Source organism: Camelina sativa, chromosome 11 (assembly GCF_000633955.1).
Source record: "Camelina sativa cultivar DH55 chromosome 11, Cs, whole genome shotgun sequence".
Classification (NCBI taxonomy): Eukaryota; Viridiplantae; Streptophyta; class Magnoliopsida; order Brassicales; family Brassicaceae; genus Camelina; species Camelina sativa.
In genome coordinates this window covers 47,700,461-47,726,152 of record NC_025695.1, presented here as the reverse complement: position 1 = coordinate 47,726,152, position 25,692 = coordinate 47,700,461, and the positions used below count along the sequence as shown (strand labels likewise).

Below are 25,692 nucleotides of genomic sequence, written 5' to 3'. Positions count from 1 at the left end.
AGATTTAACCTAGCATCAAGAACTCCAGAAGACAATGCATCTCTTCTTATGTAACTCCTTACCCAATTCACCACATCTCCTCCTTGATCTATTGGTTGAACTGGTGCTTTTCCTGTTAGCAGCTCCAGCAGAACCACCCCGTAGCTATAGATGTCAGACTTCTCTGTCACTTTCATGGTGTATGCATACTCTGCAACATTGTTAAACAGTTTTAGTTCAGTCCCCTCGGCCCTCACTGGATACCAAATTTTACAACCAAAAGCAAAAAAAAAACTTTTACCTGGGGCAATGTAGCCATAGGAGCCAGCAATGGCAGACATGGATTTTGAATGTGGCATGTCAATAACTTTTGCTAGTCCAAAATCTCCCACATGAGCTTCAAACTTGTCGTCAAGCAGGATATTATTTGATTTAATGTCCCGGTGGAAGATTCTTGGCTTGCAATCATGGTGCAAATAAGCGAGACCCTGAGCTGCACCTAGAGCAATTTTAAATCTCTTAGACCAATCCAAGTCCCCTGAAGGATCATGGAGTATTTCTCCGAGGCTTCCCTTGGGCATGTACTCGTACAGAAGCAGATTTGATCCTTGGTGATTGCAGAATCCATGTAGCTTGACGATGTTACGGTGCCTGATATTCCCAAGAGTTAGAATCTCTGCTCTAAAGCTATTATCCACATTGTTGTTGTTTCCGCCTTCATGGTTTGATGCCAGCTTCTTGACAGCTAGAGTGTACCCGGCCGGAAGAACCGCCTTGTAGACAGTTCCACAAGCTCCTCTCCCAACTACAAAGCTCTCATCGAAATTATCAGTGGCTGCAACTAAATCTTGGAATGTGAATCCTTCCTTTGGAGGGAAGTATATGTCCAAAGACATTTCCGACAGTTGGCCATCTTGAGCAGAAGAAGCAACTGTCCTCACCGGTCGTCTCATGAGGTAGACAATGAGAGCAATCAGCATGAGAGAGACCCCGCCAATCGCAGCTGCAGTGATGGCTATGATTTTACTGGTACGCATTCCTCCGGGTTTCCCAGTTGACTGAGAAGGTGCGGAAGGCTGTGTTTGGATACACTGGTTGAGCGGCGGACCGCAAAGCCCTTCATTACCGATGAAGCTAGAAATGGATATGTTACGGAGAAGTGGAATAGGACCAGTCAAGCTGTTGTATGAAAAGTTGCAACCAAGCAAGCTGGAGAGATTAGCAAAAGAGCTTGGTATTTCCCCTGATAAATTGTTGTTGTTGAGGAGGAGGAACTCAAGCATAACAAGATTACTGAGTTCAGGTGGTATTTCTCCGGTAAGCTTGTTGTAACTGAGGTTCAATTCTATTTGCAAACCGGTCAGACTGCCCAACTCCCGTGGAATGCTACCGCTGAACAAGTTTCCGCCCATTTGTAGCTCGGTCAAGCGAGATAAATTCCCTAGAGCCACAGGTATTGTACCCGAAAGATTATTGTTTGAGAGCTTCAGAAGCTCAAGCTGGTAGAGGGAACCTACTTTACTTGGTAAGGTTCCAGAGAAATTGTTGCAGCACATGTCTAGTCGTTGAAGCATCTTGAAGTTGAAGATTTCAGAGGGGACCTCTCCAGTAAGCTTATTGGACGAGATATTCAAGGTACCGAGCTGTGAAAGTGTGCCAATCTCTCTAGGAAGCTCGCCCGTGAAACCATTGTCTGCTAGCTGTAACCTTTGCAGGGCACTGCAGTTCCCGACCTCCCTGGGGATGGAGCCACGGAATCTGTTTTGTCCCAACTCAATGGCTGTCAGATTAACCAGTTTACAAAGGTTGGATGGGAACCGACCAACGAGGTTGTTTCTGGCTAGACGAAGTTGGGCTAGAGTTTTGCAAGTAGTGATTCCAGTAGGAATGTTACCAGAGAGGTTGTTTGCACCCAAGTTCAAGATGATCAGATTGGAATGCAGGCAGAGGTAGCTTGGAATTCTTCCACTGAGATGGTTATCGGACAGATCAAGCACCCAGAGATCACTATACCAGCCAAGTTTTTGAGGTATGGTCCCGCTAAGGGAGTTCTGAAACAGCTGCAGCATGTAGAGTCCTCTTAGGTACTGAAACCCCAGGGGAATAGGACCCGTTAAAGCATTGATGGAGAGATCAAGCTTTGCTAGATTCTTCAAAGTAGTAAGCTCCACAGGGATGGTACCTGTGAGTTGGTTCTCAAAAAGATGAAGAAGCTCAAGCCCCTCTATGTTCCCTAACTCCAAAGGTATCTCTCCGGTCAAAGCGTTCTCTGAGAAATCAATCTCAATTGCATTTAAGAGATTACCAATCTCTCTAGGAATCGTTCCATTCAACTGATTTCTGTAAAGGTAGAGATACTCCAGTGACACAAGATCCCCGAGCTCTTTCGGGATTGGCCCGACAAGCTGGTTCTTGTAGAGAGCAAGAGTTTCTAAACTTGTGCAGTTGCTAATCTCCCTGGGGATAAACCCTGTGAACTCATTTTCCCAAAGAATCACCTGTGAAAGGTTCTTGAGCATTCCTATCTCTTTTGGTAATTCACCACTCAGCTGGTTCTGTGCAAGACCAAGCATGACCAAGCTCTCACACCCACCAATTTCAGAAGGCAAACTTCCAGAGATCATGTTCTGACCGGCTCGGAAGCTTGTCAGTCTCTTGAGGTTGCCTACGGAACGCGGCAATTGTCCACTGATGTTGTTGCTGTAAGTCACCAGTTGAGAGAGAGACAAAAGGTTACCAATCTCGACAGGAAGAGAACCTGAGATCCTGTTGTTGTATATAATCAGATTCTCCAAAGAAACAAGCTTTCCTATTTCCACAGGTATCTCACCTTCAAACTCGTTATTGTTTAGTTTCAGAATCTCCAAGCTTGAACAGTTCCCAATTTCCTTAGGAATATTCCCAGACAACTCATTATATGATAGATCCAGTTGCTTCAGATGAACCAATCCACCTATGCTCGGTGATAGCTTACCCGAGAGAACCATCGAAGACAGATTCAGTGACAAAACCTCTGGATCACTCGAGTAAGTACTGCAACTCACGCCTGTCCATCCACAAGGTACAGTATCACTTGAATTCCAGTTTCTCAAATTCTGCATATCATCCACAAACTTGCTCTTGATGTCAAGAAGATATTGACCTTCTAAGTTCAACCCTCTTGTCTCAGAGATCAAAACAATAAGAAGAAGATATTTGAAAAAAACAGCAAGCCTCATCATTTCCGTTACCATTCATTCATACACAGAATCCCTTAAACCTTCCTTCGAAGACATCAACTAAGATGTAAATTTGTCTGCAAAAACCTCTCTTTGTATATCTCTTAAAGATTAGATGCCATACGACCATCCAAAAAAACTCAAATCATCTGGCATGAAAAGCATATTTGAAAGAAAGAACACAGACCTTAAACCATGGATCTGAATTCAAGACACATACCTCTGAAGATTCTAGGAAAAGGAAACAACCTTTGAAACTGGTTTCAGGAAAGGAAAAAGAGAAATAGAAGAGGTGCAGACCTTTTTTTCTCCTTTCCAGGAAAACAATATTTAAAGGAAATGGTCAAGCTATGATTAGTTTTTTGATCATTGAAAGCTTTGAAGTTTGAAATTTGCTCATTAAAAAAAGCCTCTATTCGTACTGGCCTGTCTTTTAATATAGTTTCAGAAGCCTATCAGCTTTGCTTTTGTTAATTTCAAGTAAAAAAAGAAACTAAATATTCGTTTTGTCTTTGAAGCAACAGAAAAAGAAAGCCAATAATATATGAATTAATCAAAGTGAAAATCAGAAGGCTTAAAATGATTGACCTTTTTGTAAAATTGAAGGTATATGTAACTCAAGTACTTAAATCAAGATGATAGAGATGGCCGACACGGCATGAGAACTTGGCTTTCCTTCTTCTCTCACGATCTCATTCTCATGCATTATTCTATTGTAAATTATCAATTATAGTCCAAGCAAAACAGTTGTTTCAACTTTCAATCTATAATTCTATATAATACAGAATTAGCCGATAGACGGATAAACCAACAACCAAGATAACCTGTGGAGAAGGGACAACAAGCTCGACTATAAACTGTAGTCCAAGAACAAATGCTTCGAGAAGCTTGTCAATTTGAGATTAAACTTCATTCTTGTACGAGACTACGTACTAAGAGGAACCCACTTCACCACTCACAGAAAGAAACCAAATAACTGTTCTCGGCTACCAAATTATGCTTATGCCAAAGATTGGTATAACTAAAGCTTCACTCTTTCAATCACCTTTTCAAAGTTTCATGTAATCCCCATTAACTTTAAAACATTGACGAAAAATGGATCTACATTAACTCACTACAGCATAACTAAGAATTCATAACTATTTAGAGATTAGATGTAAAATTGGTGGGCACGATTCACGGATTCAGAATAGCACGTGAAATATTATATTTGATAAATCCAGCTAACAGTACAGTGATCTACGCAAAATTACGAATTCCAGAGCAAAAGGGGCAATATATTATTTTTGTGCTCAATAATAAAATACAAAATTATAAGCCTAAATCAAGTAATTAACTAAGTACATAGTACGTAGGCTTAGAAAAAAGTTACCGTTATGAGTTACGATTAGGACAAGCGTTAGCAAAATGTGAAGGATCCCCACATGAGAAGCACCTTATAGCACTAACTGGCTCTCCAGTTGCAGAGACGAAGCTTGTTCCACTGCCGCGTCGTCCTCCACCACTTTGGCCACCTCTACCTCCACGGCCACGACCACGGCTGCCACGTCTACCGCTTCCACCGCTATTAGACCATGTTGTTGCATTCCCACCACTGTTGCTGATGCTATCTTCCCATCTGTCAAAAGGCAGTGCATACAATGGAAAAGATTTGAGTGATGTAAAAGGAACAAACAGATTATGCTAAGAATTTGTGGTAAACCCTGACTCTTACGCAAAGAAACTGCAGCCCTGTGTCTGACATGAGAAGAATTTTCTTCCCCTGTTAGCTTCTGTGCTGGCTGTACGAAGAACACATGGTGCTCCACAAGTGTTACATGATACTGTACTCTCATCTGCATTATGACAAACGATATTCGAATGCAATTACGTGTCAATAAGGAAGACTTCATCTGGACAATTTGCTTGAAATTACCTAACTGATGATATTTATCTCCTAAAATATTATATAAGGATCAGTACCATTTATCGGATTTGTTCCAGTAGGACGAGAATTTCGAGATGCTGAAGCCCGTGAGGGACAATTAGCAGAAGCATGTCCTCGTTGCTGACAATGTACGCAGACATTACTCTGTCTTGTATTGCTTCCTCGGATATTGTTTGGAGGTACAGTATCTGGAGCTCTCCTTGCTGCAAGAATAAATCATTGATTCTTTTTAAGTTTTTAGCCTAAATGTTCTTTATTCGCAAGACACTCTACTTAAGTTCTTGCATTCTTATTTAGGACAAATGACGATGAAAGAAGCTTTGTATGATCTCTAATACAAAAGTATATGTATTGTCTAACTACAAAGCACGAACCTTGAGAACGGGATCCAGTTCCACATATGTCTATCAACTGTTTAAGAATGTCATCACAGCCACCGACACAACCTGATCACAAAATTACCATATGACCATTTAGAAGAAGATCACGATGACACGGTGAGGCATTAAAAAATAAGGCAACAAATTGGTTGCAAATGTTTTACCCAAGTGATTAACATCAAAGCCTGGTGGAATTCCAATTTGACGGAACTTGAAAAGTATCTTGTAGACTGGGCCTACAGGAATTGAACAACTTAGTAATAAAGACAAATCTTTCACATATAAATGCTGTGTCATTCAAGTGTAATATAGTTCTTGGATTTCAATTCACTGATACTAACGAATCTGCGGTCATACCTGGACCACAGGATTGACAAGCATTAGTAGTGACAGATGCTTCCAGTGTCGGTCCAGGAAGCCAGACTGCATTTCGACACTGAAGAGAAGCAAATATGTTAAACTATTTAATAGATGCAAGCAAAGAAGCAGAAACGAAGAAATACTGACATGTCAAATGATTAGATCATAATTTTCAGAAATAAGGTTACAATACAGAGAGCAAAAAGTATAAATCTGCAACAAATCATGTGGTAAAGAGCTGTGAAATTCTGACCTGAGGATAATTCATGCATCCAACCATGAAATTGCCATCCTGCAAAGACAGGGCATAGAATGTTTAACCTGTGGTTCCCATTAACTTGTTGCAGCAAGGAGAGTTCCAGATAATTTTGTGAACAGCATTTAATCAGACAAAATATATATATTACCCGGTTCTTCCTGAGTGCCATATCTGATTCATTGCAGAGATTGCATCGTCGGACAACTTCACCAGCTGTCTGATTTTCACCTTCATCAGTGTTATTAGATCTGCACATGCAGTATCATATTATAATTACGACAAAACGGACTTTAGAAACACAGTATTGACAAGGTAATGAGACCACCTTTCAAAGAAAATTGTCATTGCTTCTAGGAGCTTTGATTTTTTTACTCTTGCCTGCGAGAATTAATCATTCAGTTTCAGCCTACTGTTAGCAACAGGTTCAGAAGTAATAGATTAGGCCATAGAGAGAAGGCAAAAAATCTGTTAAAAACAATTGACTCACATCTAAGAAACAAGCTTTCATTTGCTGCAAACATGTTTCAAGAACTTCAGCTTTAGTCTTCCTCCCAACACTAACTTCATTCATATCATGTTCCATGACAGCTCTGAGATTTGGTTTCCAAAGTTCATACCTGCAGAAAAACATCAAAAGGTTGGCAATAAGAAGATTGACACACATCAAACTCTTAAGTGGCTCTTCAACAGGGGCTTGATACAAATCATGTCTCTCCAAATCGATATTTAATAGAAGGAAATATGACTGAAAGCAACAAAATATAATGATATACAAAGGAGTCTCCGAGTTGTTTGGAAGGTAGAAAATTTGTTGTTACATCACAAGCAGACTTATACATACCCCATGTCATCATATCCCATCACAAGCGCCTCACCCTGAAATGAAATCAGTACAGTAAGCTAACTTCAGAAACGTTGAACAGAACATATAAAGGGCTAGAAACATATATATATATATATAAAAATTATGCCAAGGAGAGAAGTCTTGCTATTACTCCAGTAAATAAAGTTAATTCAGATGTTTTATATGCTGTAGAGTTCAGACAGTACTACCACTATATAGAGATACATAGTTTTGCTATAACCAAATAAAGTTCATGAAGATGTTTTATTATCTGCTAATTGTATAGGCTGAAGTTGGAGATAAAGGTATATTTTCCAAGGATTCTATGTTTTCAACCTTAAGGCTATGAGTGATCCTAGGAACTTATAGGTATAATGTTGGTCTAGTAAACAGACTTATATATGGTCACCAGCAGTTCCTGATTCTAACGTGTAGACGTTTATCAACACCCAAAAGCAGTTGCAGCCCTAGACTACATGCTGCCATAATAATACACTTTAAAGGGTTAAAATCAAAATATTTTGTATAGAAATAAATAAGACAGGATAGATTCAGAAAGTTTTGACTATCATATCACCTACCAGGTGGGTTGGAGAAAACCGTGTATTAGCATCTTTTGTAGCATAACCCCGATCAAGAAGTTTCTTTATGTGGTCGTGCATTGTCGCATCGGTGCCAATGCCTGCCTAACATTCACAAGAAGGTAGGATAACAAAGAGTTACAAACATGATCGGATAAGAATTTTAGGGATAGGTAAACAAGAATATGAAAATACCACCTAGGTAAGCAAAAACAAGCCAATTTTTTAATCACCTTGTCCATACAACTCAGTAAGTCAGCTTCACACAATAGCGGTGGTGGCCTTGTTACAGCTGAATCAAGAGTCAAAGTTGTTGGGATAAACTGCATATTACCAAGAAATTCAGAGACGTCATTACTAGTCCAGGCTGTAAGTACTAAGCAGTAGGACAGGGGTAAACAAAACAAATCCAAAAAGTGAATGTTAATCAGAAATTCCAGCAGTAAGACAGCCTCCAGTTTTGGGGAAAAATGTAAGCCACTGAAAGAAACTCCATTGTGTCTGTCTGAGGAAGAGTCTAGTAAATTTAAATATAGAAGACAGTCAAGATATGACTAGAAAATTAGCTCCCTGGACACAGTTTTATGCCAATAAACAAGCAGCCTCGCCCATTAGATAAAGCAAACACAGTTTGCTTTTCCACATTTCTAGCAATTACTATTTTTCCGCCACTTTTATAATAACAATGAAACCAGTTTCACTTTGAACTAGAAATTACAATGCAAAGTAATGCCGTTCAATTGCATTATAGTTTACTAGTTAAGGAAGGTAACATACAAGCAAGGACAAAGTAGTTTATTCAAAAGAAGCTTAGCTGAGATAAAGAAATAAACAACCTGCTGCCCTTTTTCATACACGGGAATCACTGAACCTCCCCATGACTCAAAGCGGTACACCTCCAGGTAATTTTTCTAATCACAGAAAGAAAATTGAGGTCAGTATCAAATTAATTAGTAAAAGGACAAGTAGGCAATATATATACTTCCAACAAACAGCAGCTTTACATTTATTTTACTACCGAAACAGGAAACATCTTAACAGGCAAAGTAGCTTCATATTTTATTCCACTGAAATTACAACTAAAAGGTAGTGAGAGAAGAGTCTTACAGCTAATATTGCTCTCCCATATGCAGAAAAGCGCTCACCAGAAATATCAATTTCGACGGTAGTTTCAGCAGCAACTGCTGGCTGGGAAACACATGCTAGGTAATGGCGAACAACTAGCTCATATACATTCTGAAATAGTGGGAAAAAACGTTGGTTCCAACGGAGAAAAACAAGATCATACCTATGCTTGGGTATGTTAACCAAACCAACACTTACAAGGTGATCTCTGCTCCAGTTAGACTCTCCGCTAGAAAACTTTGTTGGGTGAATGGGTGGGTGAGCCTTGTCATCATGACCACCATTACCAGGGTTTCTCCAGAGCCCCCCCTCAGGTTCCAGTAGTCTTTGTGCATATGAACCCCACGCAGGATGTCTTGTTTGTTCCTCCACCATAGCCTAGACACAACTCGAGATCCTAAGAGACTATCTAAGGAAATCATAAAGTCCAAATCAACCATACTTGCTCATGAGAAAAAGTTACTCACACGTAGATCTGTCCTGCTCGAAAAAGAATCAGTCTCTGTACGAGGATAGCTGATGAAACCAGCCTGATATAATTCTTCTGCCACCTATCCAGACATTTCTGATGCTATTAAACAGTGAGATGTAGTTGTAATTAAAAGACCTATCAGCCTACAAGCAGCACAAAATTCTACCAAGAGACAATAAAATTTAGATTACTTTCAAAAAATGCAGTCCTACTAGCCAAAGAATCATAGGAAATTTATCTGAACCAGGCTAATATACTCATTCGGACCTTCATAGTGTGCTCTGAACTCAGGCGGAAGTATCTTGAAGCACGTTTTTCAAGTTCAATGGTGTTCAAAGGATAAGGAGGATATTTGAATCGTTCCCTTGGATGTGGGACATTCATTACCTGGATGGAGATTATTAGGAAAATTACACAATTTAACTACAAGATGCAGTATCGGATGATAAAATTCCCTCTGATAAGATGCTTTCTTTTTTGACTCACGGTGGCAGTAGGTTCTTCAACACACATCTCATATAATATGACAGCTGAAGCATAATCGAAGAGATGACCACGCCTGCAATAGAAATTATACCAATGTCACTTTTAAGAAGAATAGATCGGAAACAAATATAATCACTGCAGTTGATAATAGTACATCCAATTAAAGGTGGCAATGCCTTCTTCTCATTGGTGAGAACAGTTGATTGTCCAAAACTCTTCTGGTTCATGTGCCTGGATCTCCCAGTATCGCTCTACAATAAAGCCAAGTGTAGGAAACTGCAGTTGAAGCAGAGAAATATTAAACCTAGCTGCATTAAATGGCTCTGATATGTAAAATAGGACTAATATTTCTGAAAAATCATCGATACTGGTTTTGCATTACCTGACAAGGACCATAACTTATAACACGACTCCTCTCCTCACCCGTGGAGTCAATAGCAAACCTATCTCTCAGCAACATAGTCTGAAATCTAGTGAAAGAAGCACCAATGCGTAGGTCTATTTCCTAGAGTATTCAAAAATTAATATTAGCTAACACAAATTTATAGAAAATACCAACGCATATGCACACAACATGGATTTCAAGAGAAACTCACTTGTCTAGCATCTACAGCCTCAGCAAACAGTTGATTAGGATCTCTAAGATTTTGAACTGCTTCGTGAATTTCCCTAGCAATTCCAACGCCAACGCATCATTAGAGTTGGTACAATCGTTTGAAATAGAGTGATCAGTAGAAGATATATGAAAAACAAAGTGTTCAGCAATCTCTACCTGGCAATTAACGCAGAGAAATGCGCCCTCCGTATAAAAAGATTATGTTTGACAGCTCTGCAAACATCAACAACTTCAAAAGCAATGTTTTCACCTTCCCTATCACAATCAAGCCACAGCACAAGCCAGTCACTGTTCCTTGCTTCCTCCTCCAATGTCTTCTTAATATCCTTTTTGTCCTAAATCGCTCAAAACCAAAATTAAACAAAACTTGGAAATCAGAAAACCCCAACTTGATTATAAACCAGAATTCCCCAATTTCTACAGTTGCCATTACCAAAACAAATCAGACCCAGGCAACAATTCCTAGTTCGAGAATCAATGACTAAATCAACTACCCAAAATAACACAATCACGCGTGCACGCACATACACAGGGCATCAAATACCTCGGGAACGTGTTTCATGACCGGAGCTTGGTACAGATCTGCCGGGTCGCAGGAGTGCCATTTGCGGTAGCGATCGGAAAACTCAAGCTCCATCAGGTGACCGATGACGGAAGTCATTAGCATACGACATGGCTGGCCATTAATGGCGTAATCGAACTCGAAGATTTTGTTGTAGCGAGACCTACCCTCTCGAGTCCGGAAACTTCCATTGGACAGAATCCCCGCCACTGACTTCGCCACAGACGGCTTCTCCGCGACGTTCAACACCGTCACGGGGCCGCCGCCTCGTCGCGACATCGCCGGAGGAAAACAAAACCCTAACGGTTCGTTATTTCGATTATTTTTTCAGTAGGCGAATTTTCCCGCTCTTGTGGGTAGCCTAGCTTCTCTAATAATGGTGTCACTTCGATCGAACTGTTGTGCAAAGTATATTGTGGAATTACAAAGTAGATCCACATTTCTGCTATATTTGTTTAGTGGCCCGGCCCAAATTTTAATTTCTATAATAATGTTTAAGCGCATTAGTAGTCTCATAGGATCAGGGCCTGATGAGGCCCAATACGGCCTTATTGATGATTTACAAAATCGATAAGATAGAGAGATAAAGTCAACGAGTTGACTAAAAATGAAAAATTCTCCGATAGCTTTCTCTCTTCTCCTCACTCTAATATCGCCGGTTCTTCTACGTTGCTCCGGCGAATTCACCGGTGGCATCGAGGATGAATCTCCGCCGACCGTATGTATCGTCGGGAGTGGGATCGGAGGCTCATCCGTAGCTCACTTCCTCCGTAACTACTCTGTTTCCACCGGCTTAAATCGAGCCAAGATCCTGATGTTTGAGCGTCACGAGATAGTCGGTGGACGTATGAGAACAGTTACTGTCGCCGGTGATGTTTTCGAGGCCGGTGGTTCGATTCTGCATCCGAAGAACTATCACGTTAAGGATTTCGTCGAGAGGTTTAATCTGACGGTTCGATTGCCGACGCCGATTGAAGAATCTTCAGCGATTGGAATCTGGGATGGGAAGAGTTTCATTGTTAAAACCTTCGGGTCCCGTATCAAATTTCCTTTTTTGGATTCGATCATCTCTTACTTGAATGATCTCTACTTGTTCTTGCGTTATGGGTTCTCACTGTTGAGAATGAGCAGCTTCATTGAGGTATTTAAAACTCGAACCTTTGGTTTCAGATTTTGGCTATCATGAATACAGGGATGCTGAATCTGAATTAGTTGTTGTTAAGTGATTTACTTGGGAATGATTTGTTTAGTTCTGTGTGATTTTTATGATGTTTACGTTTGACTTGATTTGCGTCTAGGGGTGTGTGTGTGTGTGTGTGTGTGAGTGGATCCTTTTGTATGTTGACTGATGTAGATTTTTATATGTATGTAGAATACAGTTGATAATTTCTTGAAGTACTATGAAAGCCTAGAGTCAAGACCTATCTTCGACAATGTTGAAGGGATGCTTAAATGGTCAGGATTATTCAATCTCACAAAGCTCACTCTACAAGATAAATTATCTGAAGCTCAGCTTTCTCCTTTACTAGTCAACGAGCTGGTTGCAGTAAGCTTTCTCACGATTTCAGCTTTAAGTGTTCTTTTGAAGCCATTATTTGTTGCTATATAGTTCAACATATAACTCTTCTGTCTAACAACTATTGTCAAATTTTCTCACACTACAATTGTTCTGCTTGTTTATTTTTGTTGACTCCAGGTTATTACAAGGATAAACTATGGACAGAGTGTACTCATCAGTGGACTAGCAGGTGCAGTCTCTATGGCGGGTTCAGGTGGTGGTTTATGGTCTGTTGAAGGCGGAAACTGGCAGATGGCTGCAAAGCTGATTAATCATTCTGATGTTACATTACACCTGAACGAGGAAATTGAATCCATTTCACATCTCGGTAATTATTACGAGCTTAAGTCCTCAAAAGGAAACAGCTTCAAGTGCGATGTCACGGTAGTTGCCACACCATTAGACGAGGTGGATATACAGTTCTCACCCGCGAGCTCAATTCCAAAGAGGAAATTACAACACACACACGCAACATTCGTGAGAGGACTTTTAAATCCAGTAAGTATCATTCATAGTGGACTTTTTTACTCTAACCTGATCATGATTCTGATTTCCAACTAATTTGTGATTGTTTTCTCTCTGAAAAAGGGATATTTTGGGATGAAATCAGTTTCTGATGTTCCAGCTTTGGTGGGAACCCTTGAAGATCCTCTAATTCCATTCTCATGCATCTCAATTCTAAGGAAATATAGTGACACAGATATGACATACAAGATATTTACGCGGCAACCTGCATCAGAGTCATTACTTGATGAGCTCTTCAGGTAGTTACAACAACACAACCTCTGTCAGATTCATTACGAACTTAGTTCTCTTCAGTTTTATTGCAACTTGTTTTTCTTCTGTCCTCAAACAGTACGAGAACCGAAACCATTCGAATAGACTGGGGTGCATATCCCAAGTACCACGCGCCTGAAGTATTTGCACCGTTCATATTAGATGATCATCACTTGTACTATGTGAATGCTTTTGAAAACGCAGCAAGCACAATGGAGACAAGTGCAGTTGCTGGTGAGAACATTGCCAGACTCATCATATCCAGATTCATGACAAAGGAATCATTATCTTCCTCAGACAAAAGAAGCTGTAGTTCTGGTCTGCACTCAGACTTATAGATTGTGATCTTTGAAGAAGAAAATGATGTTGTGTATAGCTGTAAAAACTGTAACCTAAGCGTCGTTTGTTTTCAGTTATTGAATTAACAGATTCACGCATACAAAAACAGAGGAAGTTAGGAATCTTTTTATTACGACAACAACAGAGGAAGCAACATCGGATTAATCAAATCACATAATGACACATCATTTTATTATTATTTAATACTAATTGGTGCTTTCCATAATAAATTGGTTTGATAATAAATTCCTATAATCAATGTATCATATTTATTTAAGAATATAAAAATACAGAATCCTGTAAAAAGCCCATTTTTTCAGGAGCAGACGCGTCTTCTTCTTCTCCTTCTTTGGTAAGAAATCAGAAGCGAAGAAGAAGAGGTCAAATTCGATTCGATCGGAGAAGATGGGTTGCTTCAGTTGCTTCGACGGAACACAAAAACAACAGCGCAAGGAAGAAGAGAGACAAGCCTCCGCTGAAGCTCGCGCCAGAGCCGCCGAAGCTGCACAGCGACGGTTTTTTTTTTTAAATCTCTTCTCTCTTCTGATTTCGAATCCCCTCTATTGAAAAATTGATCCTTTAGGAAATATGGAATCTCAAATTCATCAAAAATCTTAAATTTTGAAATTGTAGATTATTTGATTTTGTAACGCAGGAAAGAGCAGTTTGATAAGTCTGCAGCTGGAAGAGCTGCACAAGCTCAATTACAGCAAATGGCTAAACAGTCTGCAAATACTAACAAAGGAGAGCCTGTTCTTAAGGTTTCTTACTTTCCTCAATTCATCATTATTCATCAAGTTAAAGTTTGCTTATTTTTAGCTTTTTCTTTGCTATGAATTTGCAGTGGCAAATGACGTAACTATGAAGTTCCTGTTTTCAAAAAGGAATCGAATTGTGAGATTGATCCATTGTAAATTGTGTGCTCTTTAATATTTGCAAGACTTTTTAATGTGAATGGAAGGCTTATTTTCTTCCTTGTTCATCTTACTATCTTATGGAATTTGCAATAAACGAAAAAAACAGAGTACAATGTTATGATCATCTCTCTGTTTTATTGTGAGCTTTGTGAGTCAAATGAGCTGATAGCTTTAGTTTCGACGGCATGTAAGATTCATTTATGCTTTTTTGGTTTGTGGGAATGTCTGAGACGCTTTTTAGTTCAATGATGGATCTTTGTGTTTTTGGGGACATGTTTATGTTTTATACCTCAGATTGAGCAAGCTTAAGTAGAGAGTCAGCATCATCGAGACAAATACTATTTGTAGTACAGTTTCTTGGTTTCTCTAAAGATTTTGTATACAATCGTTGGATTTATATCATTTGAAATAGATTTTGATATACTCACATGTCAAATTAAGAAATAGACTCACACATGTTACTAAAGACAAAGATGTACCAAGTTATATATATGGACATCAAGAGTTGTTGTTACTACACATTTTTCTCCCCAATACTTGAAACCAGTCTTACATACAGTACATAAGAAAAAGACCAGGAGACTTGTTATTCTGTGAGGCTTGACTCTTGTGCTGAATCATCTTCTCTTCTTTCCTTCTGAAGAAACGTACTACACATGACAGTACCAACAAAATCAAGCATCCCATGTTTCACAAGCTCCAGCCTCTCCGAACTTTCCATTACCGAGAACCCAAACCGCTGAGTCCAAGTGGTCACAACACATTGTGCAGCCGGTAAGACCAGTCTACAAACTCCCATCTGAGACATTTGCTTCTCCAACTCATCCATAAGCACTCTGCACATCCCACTTCTCCTGTAGTTTGACAATGTCGCCACCAAAGGGATCTCGGCTACATCTTTATCCACTCTCACTGCAGCCACTGTGACAGGCTCGTTCTTTCTCTCTATCAAGGCCGTGTAAAATCCGCGGCCCACGCCATTTCGGTCTTTCCTGAATATCAGTTCCTCAACAAGGTCTCTCCCAGAGAAATCATCTGTGGTAGGCTCAAACCCTTGGTGAAGTATCTCGACAGCAGATTCTAGCTTGGACATTTTTTCATCATCATAGTGTTCATCATCGTTTGGGCTCTCATCAATGTCCAGACCAAATCACCATTGTCGCCTACTGCAATTTTGCATCCCAGGAGATTCTGAAGCGCGGAAAAGACTCTGTTGCACTGACTACTACAGAACCAGCCTCTAGAGGAAACAAAGCAAGGCTTTTCTTTCAAACACTTGAGATGGAATCTTCTTTGGCACTGCTCACAAGTCATCAACTTGCTATTCGCAGGTGATTTCATTGATCCACATATATCGCAGCAGCAACAAGGACAGAACCACATGTCTTCCTCGGGGAGACTGGAGAAACCGAGGCAAGTATGGTGAAAAGCTGAAGGACAACCATCACAGAGAAGCAAATCTCCACCCCAGTGACAAACACAACACACATCACAGTTCATGTCCGGATCACGATCGTTTCTACAGAATCTTTTAGACTCTTTGTCAAGTTTGTTCTTCTGCTGCTTCTTTTCCATCACTTTTAAGATCTTCTTCAGAGATTTCTCTACCCTCGGCCTCCTTATCTCTTCACTCGCCGTCTTCAATCCATCAACATTGACAACGGGTCTGATCTTCTCTTTCTCCCCATTAAACGCAGCCGTATCACAATCCTCCACTCTATTCATTATCTTCTTCTTCTTCTTCTGTTGTTGGTTGGATTTGGATACATCAAAATCTGGATCGGGTTTGATCAATTCACCAGACGAATGTTTCTCTTTATCCGGAACCGTGGCATTGATATCGAGATCCTCAACCCTAGACCTTTTCTTGTTCTGCTTCTGTCTCTGGTTCAATACATCATAACAGGAAAGTTTTCTTGGAGAGCAAGACAAGTCATCATGTTTGGGAACGATTTGTTCTTGTTGTTGAGAGTGTTGGTGGACACAAGCCTTGACTAAAGAGTAAAACCACCTTCCACTGGGAGACTTTAAACGCAACTCTCGCTTATTCCCTTTGAGATAGTAAGAGAAAACCCAACCAAGAGCCGAGAGATGTTTCTTAACCTTCATCGACAATTCCGATCGTCGTTCTCGTTTGCCTTTATCGCACTTATCTCCATCCTTTATCATCGAAAGCCACTGCTCCATTGATCCTGGACTCAGCTCTGCTTCCATTGGAACAATATTACACGAATCCATCATATGAGACATCCGAGAGAGGAATACACAACAATCACCTAGGGTTAGAGAGCGAACTGATATATATATATATATATATATATATATATAAGGTTTAAGAAGAAATAAAAAAGGGAAATTTTCCAATTTCCATCTTATTAAATTTTAAACAATTTTAAAATATTAAAAGAAAAAAGGCAAATTATAAAAATACACGTGTGTTAATAAACCCTAAAAGTCAAAACTCGTCTGAAAAAAAATTAGACTCAATCGCCGGCGACACTGAATCCGAAGCACGGAGCAATCCGGTGAAACAAATCTAAATGTCACTCAATCTGTCTCGTATTTCACTTCTCTCATCCCCTCGTATCTCAATTTCAACTCACGCTTCTCAGAAAGGTCACTCTCTTTTTCCAATTTGATTTCGACGTTTTGTTCATCTGGGTTTTTTCTTCAAATCTAATTGCTTTGGTGATTCGATTACAAGATTCTATTTTGAATTTTTGGGGGTTTTAATAGAGAAACGAGTTTTAATTCTCCAGTTGCGTTTACAGGATACGTTAGATGCTCGGCGATGAAGTCGTATAGATTATCTGAACTTAGTTATTCACAAGTTGAGAGTTTAAAGTCACGCCCTCGCATTGACTTCTCATCTATTTTCACCACTGTAAGCTTTTTTCAACTTCTTCCTTCCTTCTTGGTTGAGACTTCACTTCTCTTACCCCAGTGACAATGAGCTCGCTCGTCTTGTGTTTGTTACTAGGTGAACCCTATTATTGATGCTGTTCGTAGCAAAGGGGATGCTGCTGTCAAAGAGTAAGTGAAGTGTGACTCAATTCTTTATTTTTTGAAGTTACTCTGTCTTTCCATTTCACTCTTCTTTATTTGAAGTTAACTGCTTTCATTTGCTTCTATGCCAACACGTTTCAGATATACTGAAAAATTTGACAAAGTTCAGTTGAATAACGTGGTTGAAGATGTGTCCGAGCTTTCTATTCCTGAGGTAGTAGATTAACTTTGTTTATACAAGTTTCCTAAACCAGTTTTTATCTGGAATATCTGAAAATGATGTTCCTTTCTCTGTATCTATCGATGCCCTTTTGTTTCCAGCTTGATTCCAATGTAAAAGAAGCGTTTGATGTTGCGTATGACAACATTTATGCGTTTCACTTTGCCCAAAAGTCAACTGAGAAAAGCGTTGAGAATATGAAAGTAAGTCAATTCAGTTTTACACATTACGTTTTTTAAGTCTTCTTCACAAAATGAACATGATGTACTAATCTTATTCACTTGTTAACTTTGTTAGGGTGTCAGATGTAAAAGGGTTTCAAGATCTATTGGGTCTGTAGGTCTTTATGTGCCTGGTGGAACAGCTGTTTTGCCATCAACTGCTTTGATGCTTGCAATTGTAAGCTCACTCATGTTTATTACTTTTTACTTGGTCATTGTTCTTGTAACTTTGTGATAATCTGGTCTTCGTTATTTATCTTTCTCTCTCAGCCTGCTCAGATTGCTGGATGTAAAACAGTTGTGCTTGCAACTCCACCATCTAAGGATGGTAGCATATGCAAGGTAGTACTCGATATTACTCACTTTTTTTTTTGTTAATTAGCGATCTTGTCACTTAGCTTATGAGTTTGTTGTGTTGTTTCAGGAAGTTCTGTATTGTGCCAAGAAGGCTGGTGTAACTCACATACTCAAAGCTGGTGGAGCACAGGTATGGTTGTGTTGGTCTTTTCACCCTATGTTTATATGCTGGTGATCGTTATTCTCTCTAAGATTGTAGAAATTTCAATTTCGATTTGCAGGCTATAGCTGCCATGGCCTGGGGAACAGATTCTTGTCCTAAGGTAAAAACAAGGATTAATGTGCTTCGGTAGCTACATCAAACATTCTGCCAACCAAGCACGCATGAATTTGCTTTGGTTATTATGGCAGGTTGAGAAGATCTTTGGTCCTGGGAATCAATATGTTACAGCAGCTAAGATGATTCTTCAAGTACGGATATCTTTCCTCAGTTGCTAATGGTTCGAATTTGTTGGACTACTCTTTGATTTTTCTTTCTTCCCTGTTACTGCAGAACAGCGAGGCAATGGTTTCCATTGATATGCCTGCTGGTCCTTCAGAAGTCCTTGTTATCGCTGACAAACATGCTAGTCCAGTTTACATTGCAGCAGACTTACTTTCTCAGGTACTTCCATGAAAGAAGTTGCAAATTTCGATAGATGAGTTTGTCTCCACCTTATTTGTGCTCTTCAGACCTACAGGGAGCGGCTAACTTATACATTTCTTTTTTGGTTTCTCCAGGCTGAGCATGGTCCAGATAGTCAAGTTGTTCTTGTTGTTGTTGGCGATGGTGTAGATCTCAAAGCCATTGAAGAAGAAATTGCCAAGCAGTGTAAAAGCCTTCCTAGAGGAGAGTTTGCTTCAAAAGCACTAAGTCACAGTTTCACAGTATTTGCTCGAGATATGATTGAGGTACCCCACCGTTTACGATTCACCCTTACTGTTACTATCTCAAAACAACATCTGTAACATCACTCTTTGCTCTTCAATTATCCAGGCAATATCTTTCTCAAATCTGTATGCACCCGAACATTTGATCATCAATGTCAAAGACGCTGAGAAATGCGAGGGACTGATCGAGAACGCAGGTTCTGTTTTCATAGGGCCATGGACTCCAGAGAGCGTTGGGGATTATGCGAGCGGGACAAACCACGTTCTTCCAACATACGGATATGCAAGAATGTACAGTGGCGTCTCTCTCGACTCTTTCCTGAAGTTCATGACTGTACAATCTTTGACAGAGGAAGGTCTGAGAAACCTTGGTCCTTATGTGGCGACTATGGCTGAAATCGAAGGTTTAGATGCACACAAGAGAGCCGTCACTCTCAGACTCAAGGATATCGAAGCCAAACAGCTTTCCCAAACAAATTGAGATTCAGATTCAGACAAACGAGGCAAAACTGGTTTTTGTATTTTGTGAACATATTGGGTTCCCTAAGATTGGTTGATAATAAAATAAGAGATGTTCGGAAACTCTTACCTTAATCTGCTTTTTCATTGTTTAACCAAGTTCTTACAACATAAGTGATATGCGAGAATGTTCATATATCATGACTGCACAGTCTTTGACAGATGAAGGCCTGGAAAGTATTTAGTGAATGTTGACTTTCGATTAAAACACAACAGGATTCCAAATATACAATTTTGACAGTGACTTCAAGAGCAACAAAGACACACAAAAATAGAAAGTGCTAAAAGAATGATAAAATCGTCTGTCTTGCAGATCAGTTTCTTCTAGCTCAAGCCGGCAAAGGTTCTTCAAGAACTGCACGAGAGAAACAGACCAAACAAAATATGTCTTGAGCCTAGTCCTTACAAGTCCTAACAAGGAGAAGAAGAAGACCAAAGGATATACCTTTTGTTTTAGTGGCGGATTCAGCTGGTTTGATTTCCGCATTGGAAGCGACAGGTGTTTTTGTTGGCACATCCGGAAGATCCAGCTTCTCAGATTCTTCGGACTCCTTTGTAGGCACTTCAGGCATCTCATCGACGATAAGCTTTAAGCAAAACATGCATCACCAATGAGTCTCTCTATCTAGTAAAGATAATAATAAACAAGTTTGTTTTTGAAAAAGCCATGAAACAAAACATACCTGACTTTCTAGGTTGTCAAATTCAGCTAATATATCTTCTTCATCCTCTTCTGATAGTTTCTCTCCCAATATAGCATTCAGCTCCTGATATTCAAAAATGTTATAATCATCAAACACGAAAGCTCGACTAAGAGATTATAGAAGATTTCAATCTAGACAGCTCTGAACAAAATGTAAAAAGAGGTTTTTGACTCACATCTTGATAAGCTTTAGCATCAGCAGTATCATCCATTAGTTTTTGAACATCATCAAGGTCCAACTCGCTTTGAATGGCCTTAATAGCATTATTACCCTGTTTTAAGCTCTCAAACACTGCCTTTTGTTTGCTCGTAAGTTCAATATCTGCCAACTGAGAGATAACACATGACAGTTTGAGAATACGTCTCTTTGAAAAGCCATACTAATAATGAAGCATCACAAAGAGATGATGATGGATACAAATAATAAAACACAAAAGGGGGAGAAAGAGTTACTTGTTGTTCAACATTAATGACCCACTGATCAACCTGCTTCAATAAATCTTCCTGAGTCCGTTTCTTCCTTAAAGCTAACAAAGCCCTGTCCTTTCTCTTTTCTCGGATTAAGTCTCTTGCAGCTTCCTTCTCCGCTTCAATCACTTTCTCAAGCTAAAAGTAGCCAAATTTGAGAAGATGGAGGTTGGTTAAACAAAGAGATGATGAGCCAAAAGAAATCAAAAAGCTGGAGTCTTTTTCAATCACTAGTACTAAAAAAAACACACAATCAAAACCATCCATTGTTTTGAATGAATCAAAACAAAACTAGATGATGACAATCCATATGATCTCAGATTCCAATAACAAGAAAGAAGTAAACGTAGAGATTAACAAGTGAGAGAATAAAATTAAAAAAAAAAAAGAAAACCTTTTGCTGATATTGAGCAAGCTTGCGTCTTTGGGTTTTAAGAGATAGAATCGCTCGATCAACCTCCGTGATCTGTGGTTTCTTCACGAATAAATTCCCCATCTTTCTTTCTTCACTTATCGTCAACTCCAACAATTTAACACAATCAAACAATTCGAACGAACAGATATAGCAAGATCCAGACGAAATCGATTAATTTTCTAGATTTCCCAAAATTGCTTCTCTCCAATTTCAAACCAAGTCCAGTTTTTTCGTTGTTGGTTCCTCTCTCTCTCTCTCTCTCTCCCCTTTTCAGTTGGATCAAACACAAACCGGACCGAGCCAATCTAATTCGAGATCGAACCGATTTAACCGGATTGATTTTATCCACACTGAAAAATCAAAAACCGAAATCGAAGTAAGCGTCTATCTATCGAGGTTAGGTTATAATAAAACCGGCCGGTTTGGGATGAGTCTGATTTGATTAATTTGGCTGGCTCAATACGTCGTCGTTTGAGAGCATGTAGTGTATCTAAATCCAGACAGATCCTAAATCTCGTTCTCGACGACGGAACTCAAGGACAGCTAGGTCCAAGATCGAAGCTTGGAAGCTTGGAATCTTGTAGAATTGTCTCCACATCTTACCCTGTGAGTCTTTCTCTATTCCGAATTGTTCTTTGTTATGTTTAGTATTATAAATACTTGGAATCATGATTCGATCTTTGTATTTTTCTGCTCTTCTCTTGAGTTTAAAGATGTACGAATATATTTATCAAGATTCAATATATCTTCTCATGGATTGAACGTTAAAGGGCGCGTTGCTTTGTTTCGATTTTTAGATCCTCACTCTTCAGTGAGTTATCTTCTGCTGTCTTTGATCGCTAAAAAAGTTCAAACTTTAATTATGTCTTTGATCACTCTCCTTTTTGCTTGTTTCTTTAGTTTAATCAATACTGTTATCTGTGGTTTGAATTGATTATATATATATGTTAGTATTAAATACCTGCCGTTACCAATCCTTATGAATTGTGTTTTACAGTTTGAGCTTCCAGTTTAGTTTGAATGGAACCTGTTCCACCATCTCCCATTATATGGCCAAATGGAGGTGAACTCACGAACGAGTGGGTACATGGGCTTATTTCATCTTTCGAATGGTCTTCATGGAATCTACCTCCTTCCCAGTTACCTTCACTATTGCCAGTCAACGTCTTTGATTCCCTCGTCCTCACTGCTTCCAAAATCCTCCACAAAGAGCGTAACTGTGTTCATATCAATGATCTTGATTCTGAGTCCAACGTTGTTGTGGTTGGTGACATTCATGGTCAGCTTCATGACCTTCTTTTCCTATTGAAAGATACTGGCTTTCCATGTCAAAACCGGGTTTATGTTTTCAACGGAGATTATGTGGATCGTGGTGCTTGGGGACTCGAGACCTTCCTTGTCCTCTTGTCCTGGAAGGTTAACTCTTTAACTTAACTAGCTATTTTGCTAATGGTTCAAATCTTAGTTTTTTCCTAAAAGCTTATTTGTTTTTGGTTGTTTAGGTTTTAATGCCGGATAGAGTCTACCTTCTCCGTGGTAATCATGAATCAAAGTATTGTACATCCATGTACGGTTTTGAAAGGGAAGTGCTTACAAAATACGGTGACAAGGGAAAACATGTGTACCGCAAATGTTTAGGGTGCTTTGAAGGTCTTCCTTTGGCTTCCATAATTGCAGGACGTGTTTATACAGCACATGGAGGGCTTTTCCGCAGCCCAGTCTTGCCTAAGAGAACAAAGGGGAAAAAGAACCGTCGTGTAGTTCTTCTAGAACCTGAGCCGAGCTCTTTGAAACTCGGTACTTTAGATGAGTTGATGCAAGCTCGAAGATCAGTTCTTGATCCTCCTTGGGAAGGTTCAAACTTGATTCCTGGGGATGTTTTATGGTCTGACCCTTCAATGACTCATGGCCTTTCCCCAAATGAACAGAGAGGCATTGGTCTTCTTTGGGGTCCTGATTGTACAGAGGATTTTTTGAAGAAATACGAACTAAAGGTGAAACCAAACTAAAAAATATTGATACTGGTTTGTTTCCCAAATACTGATTTTGGATCAAATGTATTACTTATTGTTGATGCAGTTAATCATCAGATCACATGAAGGTCCAGATGCTAGAGAGAAGAGAACTGGTCTTGGTGGAATGGACAAAGGATATACAATAGATCACACTGTCGAATCTGGAAAGCTTATCACTATTTTCAGTGCACCAGACTATCCACAATTCCAAGTATGTATTTTACACCTTTCGCAATTTGTATTTTCTAAAAATCATAAGATGCAGATCAAGTTAATCTTTTGTTTCTTTGTGTGTTGTGTAGGCAACTGAAGAGAGGTACAAAAACAAAGGAGCGTATATTATATTGCAGGCTCCTGATTTCTCTGATCCTCAGTTTCATAGTTTCGAAGCTGTTAAACCGCGACCAAAGGTAACTAAATTTTCACCATTCTTGTAATGAACCGGTGTGAGTTTTTTTCTTTGTTTTTTTTAATAAATACATTTGGTTTTTAAATTTGCAGGCGCATCCGTATTATGACTTTGAAAATGTGATTGATTCTGATGATGAAATGGATAAGTCGGCTATGGATGCCAATGACGAACAACCGAATTGCTGACCAGTCTTGGAAATAGCTGAAAAGAAGATTCTTGAAATGAAGTTTTTTTTTAACAGTTGTTGTGATTAATCATTATTATTTGCAAAAAGGACCATGGAAGCAAATGTAGAGAAAAGAAATGAAGAAAATCATTTGTAGGATTGACATTTATTTATTCAAGTTATGGATGGAAGATGAAGAAATACTAACCAGCTTCAGTTTCATTTAGTTCTTAGTTTCTTAAACCTATTATTTAAACCGAAAATTTCAAATCAAAACCAAAGTAAACCTCCTTTAAGCCGGTTTGACAAAACCTAATTAGTGGTGAGATTACTCTGTTTCCATTTGAAAATGGAAGGTTTGTGCTTCGGTTTTGATAAGGTGATTGGAGAACAGAATCGGTATTGATTGATTTGACATTTGAAAATAAACACAGAGCTGAAGGGATGCCTCAAAGAACACGGCCATTGATGGGACTATTGCTTCTCACTGGAGTAAATGCGGTTTTGGTGCAGACCATTTGACTTCTCTATTTTTTTGTATGTTCCTAGTAATGACTTTGGAATGTTCTCCAAAAGATTTTGTTTAACTTAAGATCTTGCGGTAAGACTTTGCTCTGTTTTGTCAGGTTAACCTAAATCTTGAGGGTCTAGAGAGATCAAAACTGAGTGCTGCTGACTGGTAGATTAGTCAAATGGAAGTTTGTGGGTCAAGTTATGTGTATGTCGGCATTATAGTTTTCCTTTGGGATCTTGACAGTACTGGAATCTTATCCAAGTGAAATTTCTGTGGTTAAGAAATTCTAAGTAAGAAGACAGCTTATTAAATGCCGAATAGGGTAGCAATTTGTTCAGATGAATGTATGTCTTCTTGTGAAAGACAATATGAAGTGGTGGTTGATGCTACATATCGTATGGTTCCTCACTGCACTTTGAAGCACTTATTGCAATTTTTTTCGTTTTTTTCTCGAGTGCTAAACCAATAATGGTTTTTTTGTTTCTCTAAATAGAGAACGAATCTGGCAGGAGCGTGAAGCAGCTTCATTCTCAAATGGCACAAACTCAAAAGCTACCTCTAGTATCTTATGGATGATTATCTTCAAGGGTCTGTCACGGGGCATCTCAAGTAATTAATAAAGCTTAAAGTTAACTGTCCTGTCAACCAAATAGTTTCCCTCACATGATCTTCCCCTATGTCATCACCGATATGGTTACAAACATTTTCTGAAAAGTGAAAACCCTTGAAATGTTGTCTAACCTTGACCCTTGTATCGGAATGTTGTAGAGAACCACAACCCATGTGGGTGGGTGCTGGTTTTTTTCCTATTGTGTACTTTGTTCATCGACAATCATCGACATGAACTCACCACAATGTTTTTCTATTTTTATGTGCATAAAAGTCTCTAAGCAGTAATTGTAGCACTTCATGTCTAGCCTAAATTATTGTAGGTGTCTAATCTTGTCTCTCAGTAAAACCTTTCTAACTGGTGAAGTCACGTGCTTTGAATTATATATAGATGTTTCGCATGTAATCTCCACTTTAATTATTCCACAAAACTGAATAATGACGTTTATTTCATAAGATTATAATTTTAAAAGATAATGCAACAACTATGTGTGTGTGAGTGTGAGAGAGATGAGTCGAAGCCATTAGAAAGCGGTCACAAACAAATGTCAACATTAGAGACTATCTCGATCAAGAGTTTTGTCTCGTTGACTTAAATGCCAAAATAGGACAATACATATGATGCATGTATTAGACAATGCGCAAAAATATCTTCATTCATTTAATTTTCTTACTAAAGATGTTACAACTTGTCACTGACAAGCATATATAATGTTGGTTTTATTTCAATTCATATAGGGTGATGAAATTGGGTCTAGTTAATTCGGATGAAACAAGAAATTCATTCATAACATATT

The 25,692-nt window shown here is 39.1% G+C and overlaps 6 protein-coding genes and 1 pseudogene across 6 annotated transcripts in view; 3 read left to right on the top strand and 4 right to left on the bottom strand.

The window, feature by feature from the left end:
* LOC104729062 (probable leucine-rich repeat receptor-like protein kinase At5g63930) overlaps positions 1-3,557 on the bottom strand; it is a 5,097-nt gene extending 1,540 nt beyond the window's left edge. Inside the window, exons 1-2 of the mRNA XM_019233235.1 lie at positions 281-3,557; positions 10-190 (exon numbers count right to left, since the gene is read on the bottom strand). Of these exons, the coding sequence (XP_019088780.1) occupies positions 10-190; positions 281-3,212 (3,113 nt within the window). The 5' untranslated portion in view covers positions 3,213-3,557. The remainder of the gene's footprint in view (positions 1-9; positions 191-280) is intronic.
* Positions 4,395-11,182, bottom strand: LOC104727021 (DNA topoisomerase 3-alpha-like). Its single transcript, XM_010446011.2, is given in 24 exon segments — positions 4,395-4,815; positions 4,912-5,032; positions 5,160-5,327; positions 5,499-5,570; positions 5,669-5,740; positions 5,862-5,940; positions 6,118-6,156; positions 6,272-6,371; positions 6,449-6,501; positions 6,611-6,740; positions 6,965-6,999; positions 7,549-7,653; positions 7,782-7,871; positions 8,385-8,459; positions 8,656-8,784; positions 8,872-9,051; positions 9,141-9,224; positions 9,413-9,532; positions 9,632-9,704; positions 9,786-9,907; positions 10,014-10,136; positions 10,228-10,300; positions 10,404-10,582; positions 10,792-11,182. Coding segments are annotated over 24 exon segments (2,763 nt in total). The 5' UTR covers positions 11,089-11,182; the 3' UTR covers positions 4,395-4,571.
* LOC104727020 (farnesylcysteine lyase) lies at positions 11,407-13,609 on the top strand. Its single transcript, XM_010446010.1, has 5 exons — positions 11,407-11,950; positions 12,182-12,355; positions 12,506-12,865; positions 12,956-13,131; positions 13,224-13,609. The coding sequence occupies exons 1-5, from the start codon at positions 11,417-11,419 to the stop codon at positions 13,480-13,482; spliced, it is 1,503 nt and encodes a 500-aa protein (XP_010444312.1). The 5' UTR covers positions 11,407-11,416; the 3' UTR covers positions 13,483-13,609.
* On the bottom strand, positions 14,857-16,640 carry LOC104727019 (annotated as a pseudogene).
* LOC109124436 (histidinol dehydrogenase, chloroplastic-like) lies at positions 16,855-19,658 on the top strand. Its single transcript, XM_010446009.1, has 13 exons — positions 16,855-17,016; positions 17,172-17,284; positions 17,381-17,433; positions 17,548-17,620; positions 17,728-17,829; positions 17,924-18,025; positions 18,118-18,189; positions 18,272-18,334; positions 18,426-18,467; positions 18,556-18,615; positions 18,698-18,808; positions 18,925-19,095; positions 19,181-19,658. The coding sequence occupies exons 1-13, from the start codon at positions 16,941-16,943 to the stop codon at positions 19,553-19,555; spliced, it is 1,413 nt and encodes a 470-aa protein (XP_010444311.1). The 5' UTR covers positions 16,855-16,940; the 3' UTR covers positions 19,556-19,658.
* Positions 19,761-21,442, bottom strand: LOC104727017 (vacuolar protein sorting-associated protein 20 homolog 1). Its single transcript, XM_010446008.2, has 6 exons — positions 21,159-21,442; positions 20,750-20,902; positions 20,473-20,625; positions 20,277-20,360; positions 20,039-20,180; positions 19,761-19,948 (listed from the first exon to the last, which is right to left on the bottom strand). The coding sequence occupies exons 1-6, from the start codon at positions 21,258-21,260 to the stop codon at positions 19,923-19,925; spliced, it is 660 nt and encodes a 219-aa protein (XP_010444310.1). The 5' UTR covers positions 21,261-21,442; the 3' UTR covers positions 19,761-19,922.
* Positions 21,674-23,941, top strand: LOC104727016 (serine/threonine-protein phosphatase 7). Its single transcript, XM_010446007.1, has 6 exons — positions 21,674-21,785; positions 22,177-22,595; positions 22,682-23,173; positions 23,259-23,405; positions 23,497-23,604; positions 23,696-23,941. Exons 2-6 carry the CDS (start codon positions 22,200-22,202, stop codon positions 23,789-23,791), a joined length of 1,239 nt encoding a protein of 412 aa, XP_010444309.1. The 5' UTR covers positions 21,674-21,785; positions 22,177-22,199; the 3' UTR covers positions 23,792-23,941.

Bases quoted from the DNA above. Each gene is read 5' to 3' on its own strand.
- LOC104727016 (XM_010446007.1), top strand. From the start codon at position 22,200: ATGGAACCTGTTCCACCATCTCCCATTATATGGCCAAATGGAGGTGAA. The intron at 22,596-22,681 runs GTTAACTCTTTA...TTGGTTGTTTAG, and splicing joins TTGTCCTCTTGTCCTGGAAG to GTTTTAATGCCGGATAGAGT. The intron at 23,406-23,496 runs GTATGTATTTTA...TGTGTTGTGTAG, and splicing joins CAGACTATCCACAATTCCAA to GCAACTGAAGAGAGGTACAA.
- LOC104727017 (XM_010446008.2), bottom strand. From the start codon at position 21,260: ATGGGGAATTTATTCGTGAAGAAACCACAGATCACGGAGGTTGATCGA. The intron at 20,361-20,472 runs GTGAGTCAAAAA...TTTGAATATCAG, and splicing joins ATGCTAAAGCTTATCAAGAT to GAGCTGAATGCTATATTGGG. The intron at 19,949-20,038 runs GTATATCCTTTG...TCTCTCGTGCAG, and splicing joins ATCCGCCACTAAAACAAAAG to TTCTTGAAGAACCTTTGCCG.
- LOC104727020 (XM_010446010.1), top strand. From the start codon at position 11,417: ATGAAAAATTCTCCGATAGCTTTCTCTCTTCTCCTCACTCTAATATCG. The intron at 11,951-12,181 runs GTATTTAAAACT...ATATGTATGTAG, and splicing joins GAATGAGCAGCTTCATTGAG to AATACAGTTGATAATTTCTT. The intron at 12,356-12,505 runs GTAAGCTTTCTC...TGTTGACTCCAG, and splicing joins TAGTCAACGAGCTGGTTGCA to GTTATTACAAGGATAAACTA.
- LOC109124436 (XM_010446009.1), top strand. From the start codon at position 16,941: ATGTCACTCAATCTGTCTCGTATTTCACTTCTCTCATCCCCTCGTATC. The intron at 17,434-17,547 runs GTAAGTGAAGTG...AACACGTTTCAG, and splicing joins GGGGATGCTGCTGTCAAAGA to ATATACTGAAAAATTTGACA. The intron at 18,616-18,697 runs GTACGGATATCT...CTGTTACTGCAG, and splicing joins CAGCTAAGATGATTCTTCAA to AACAGCGAGGCAATGGTTTC.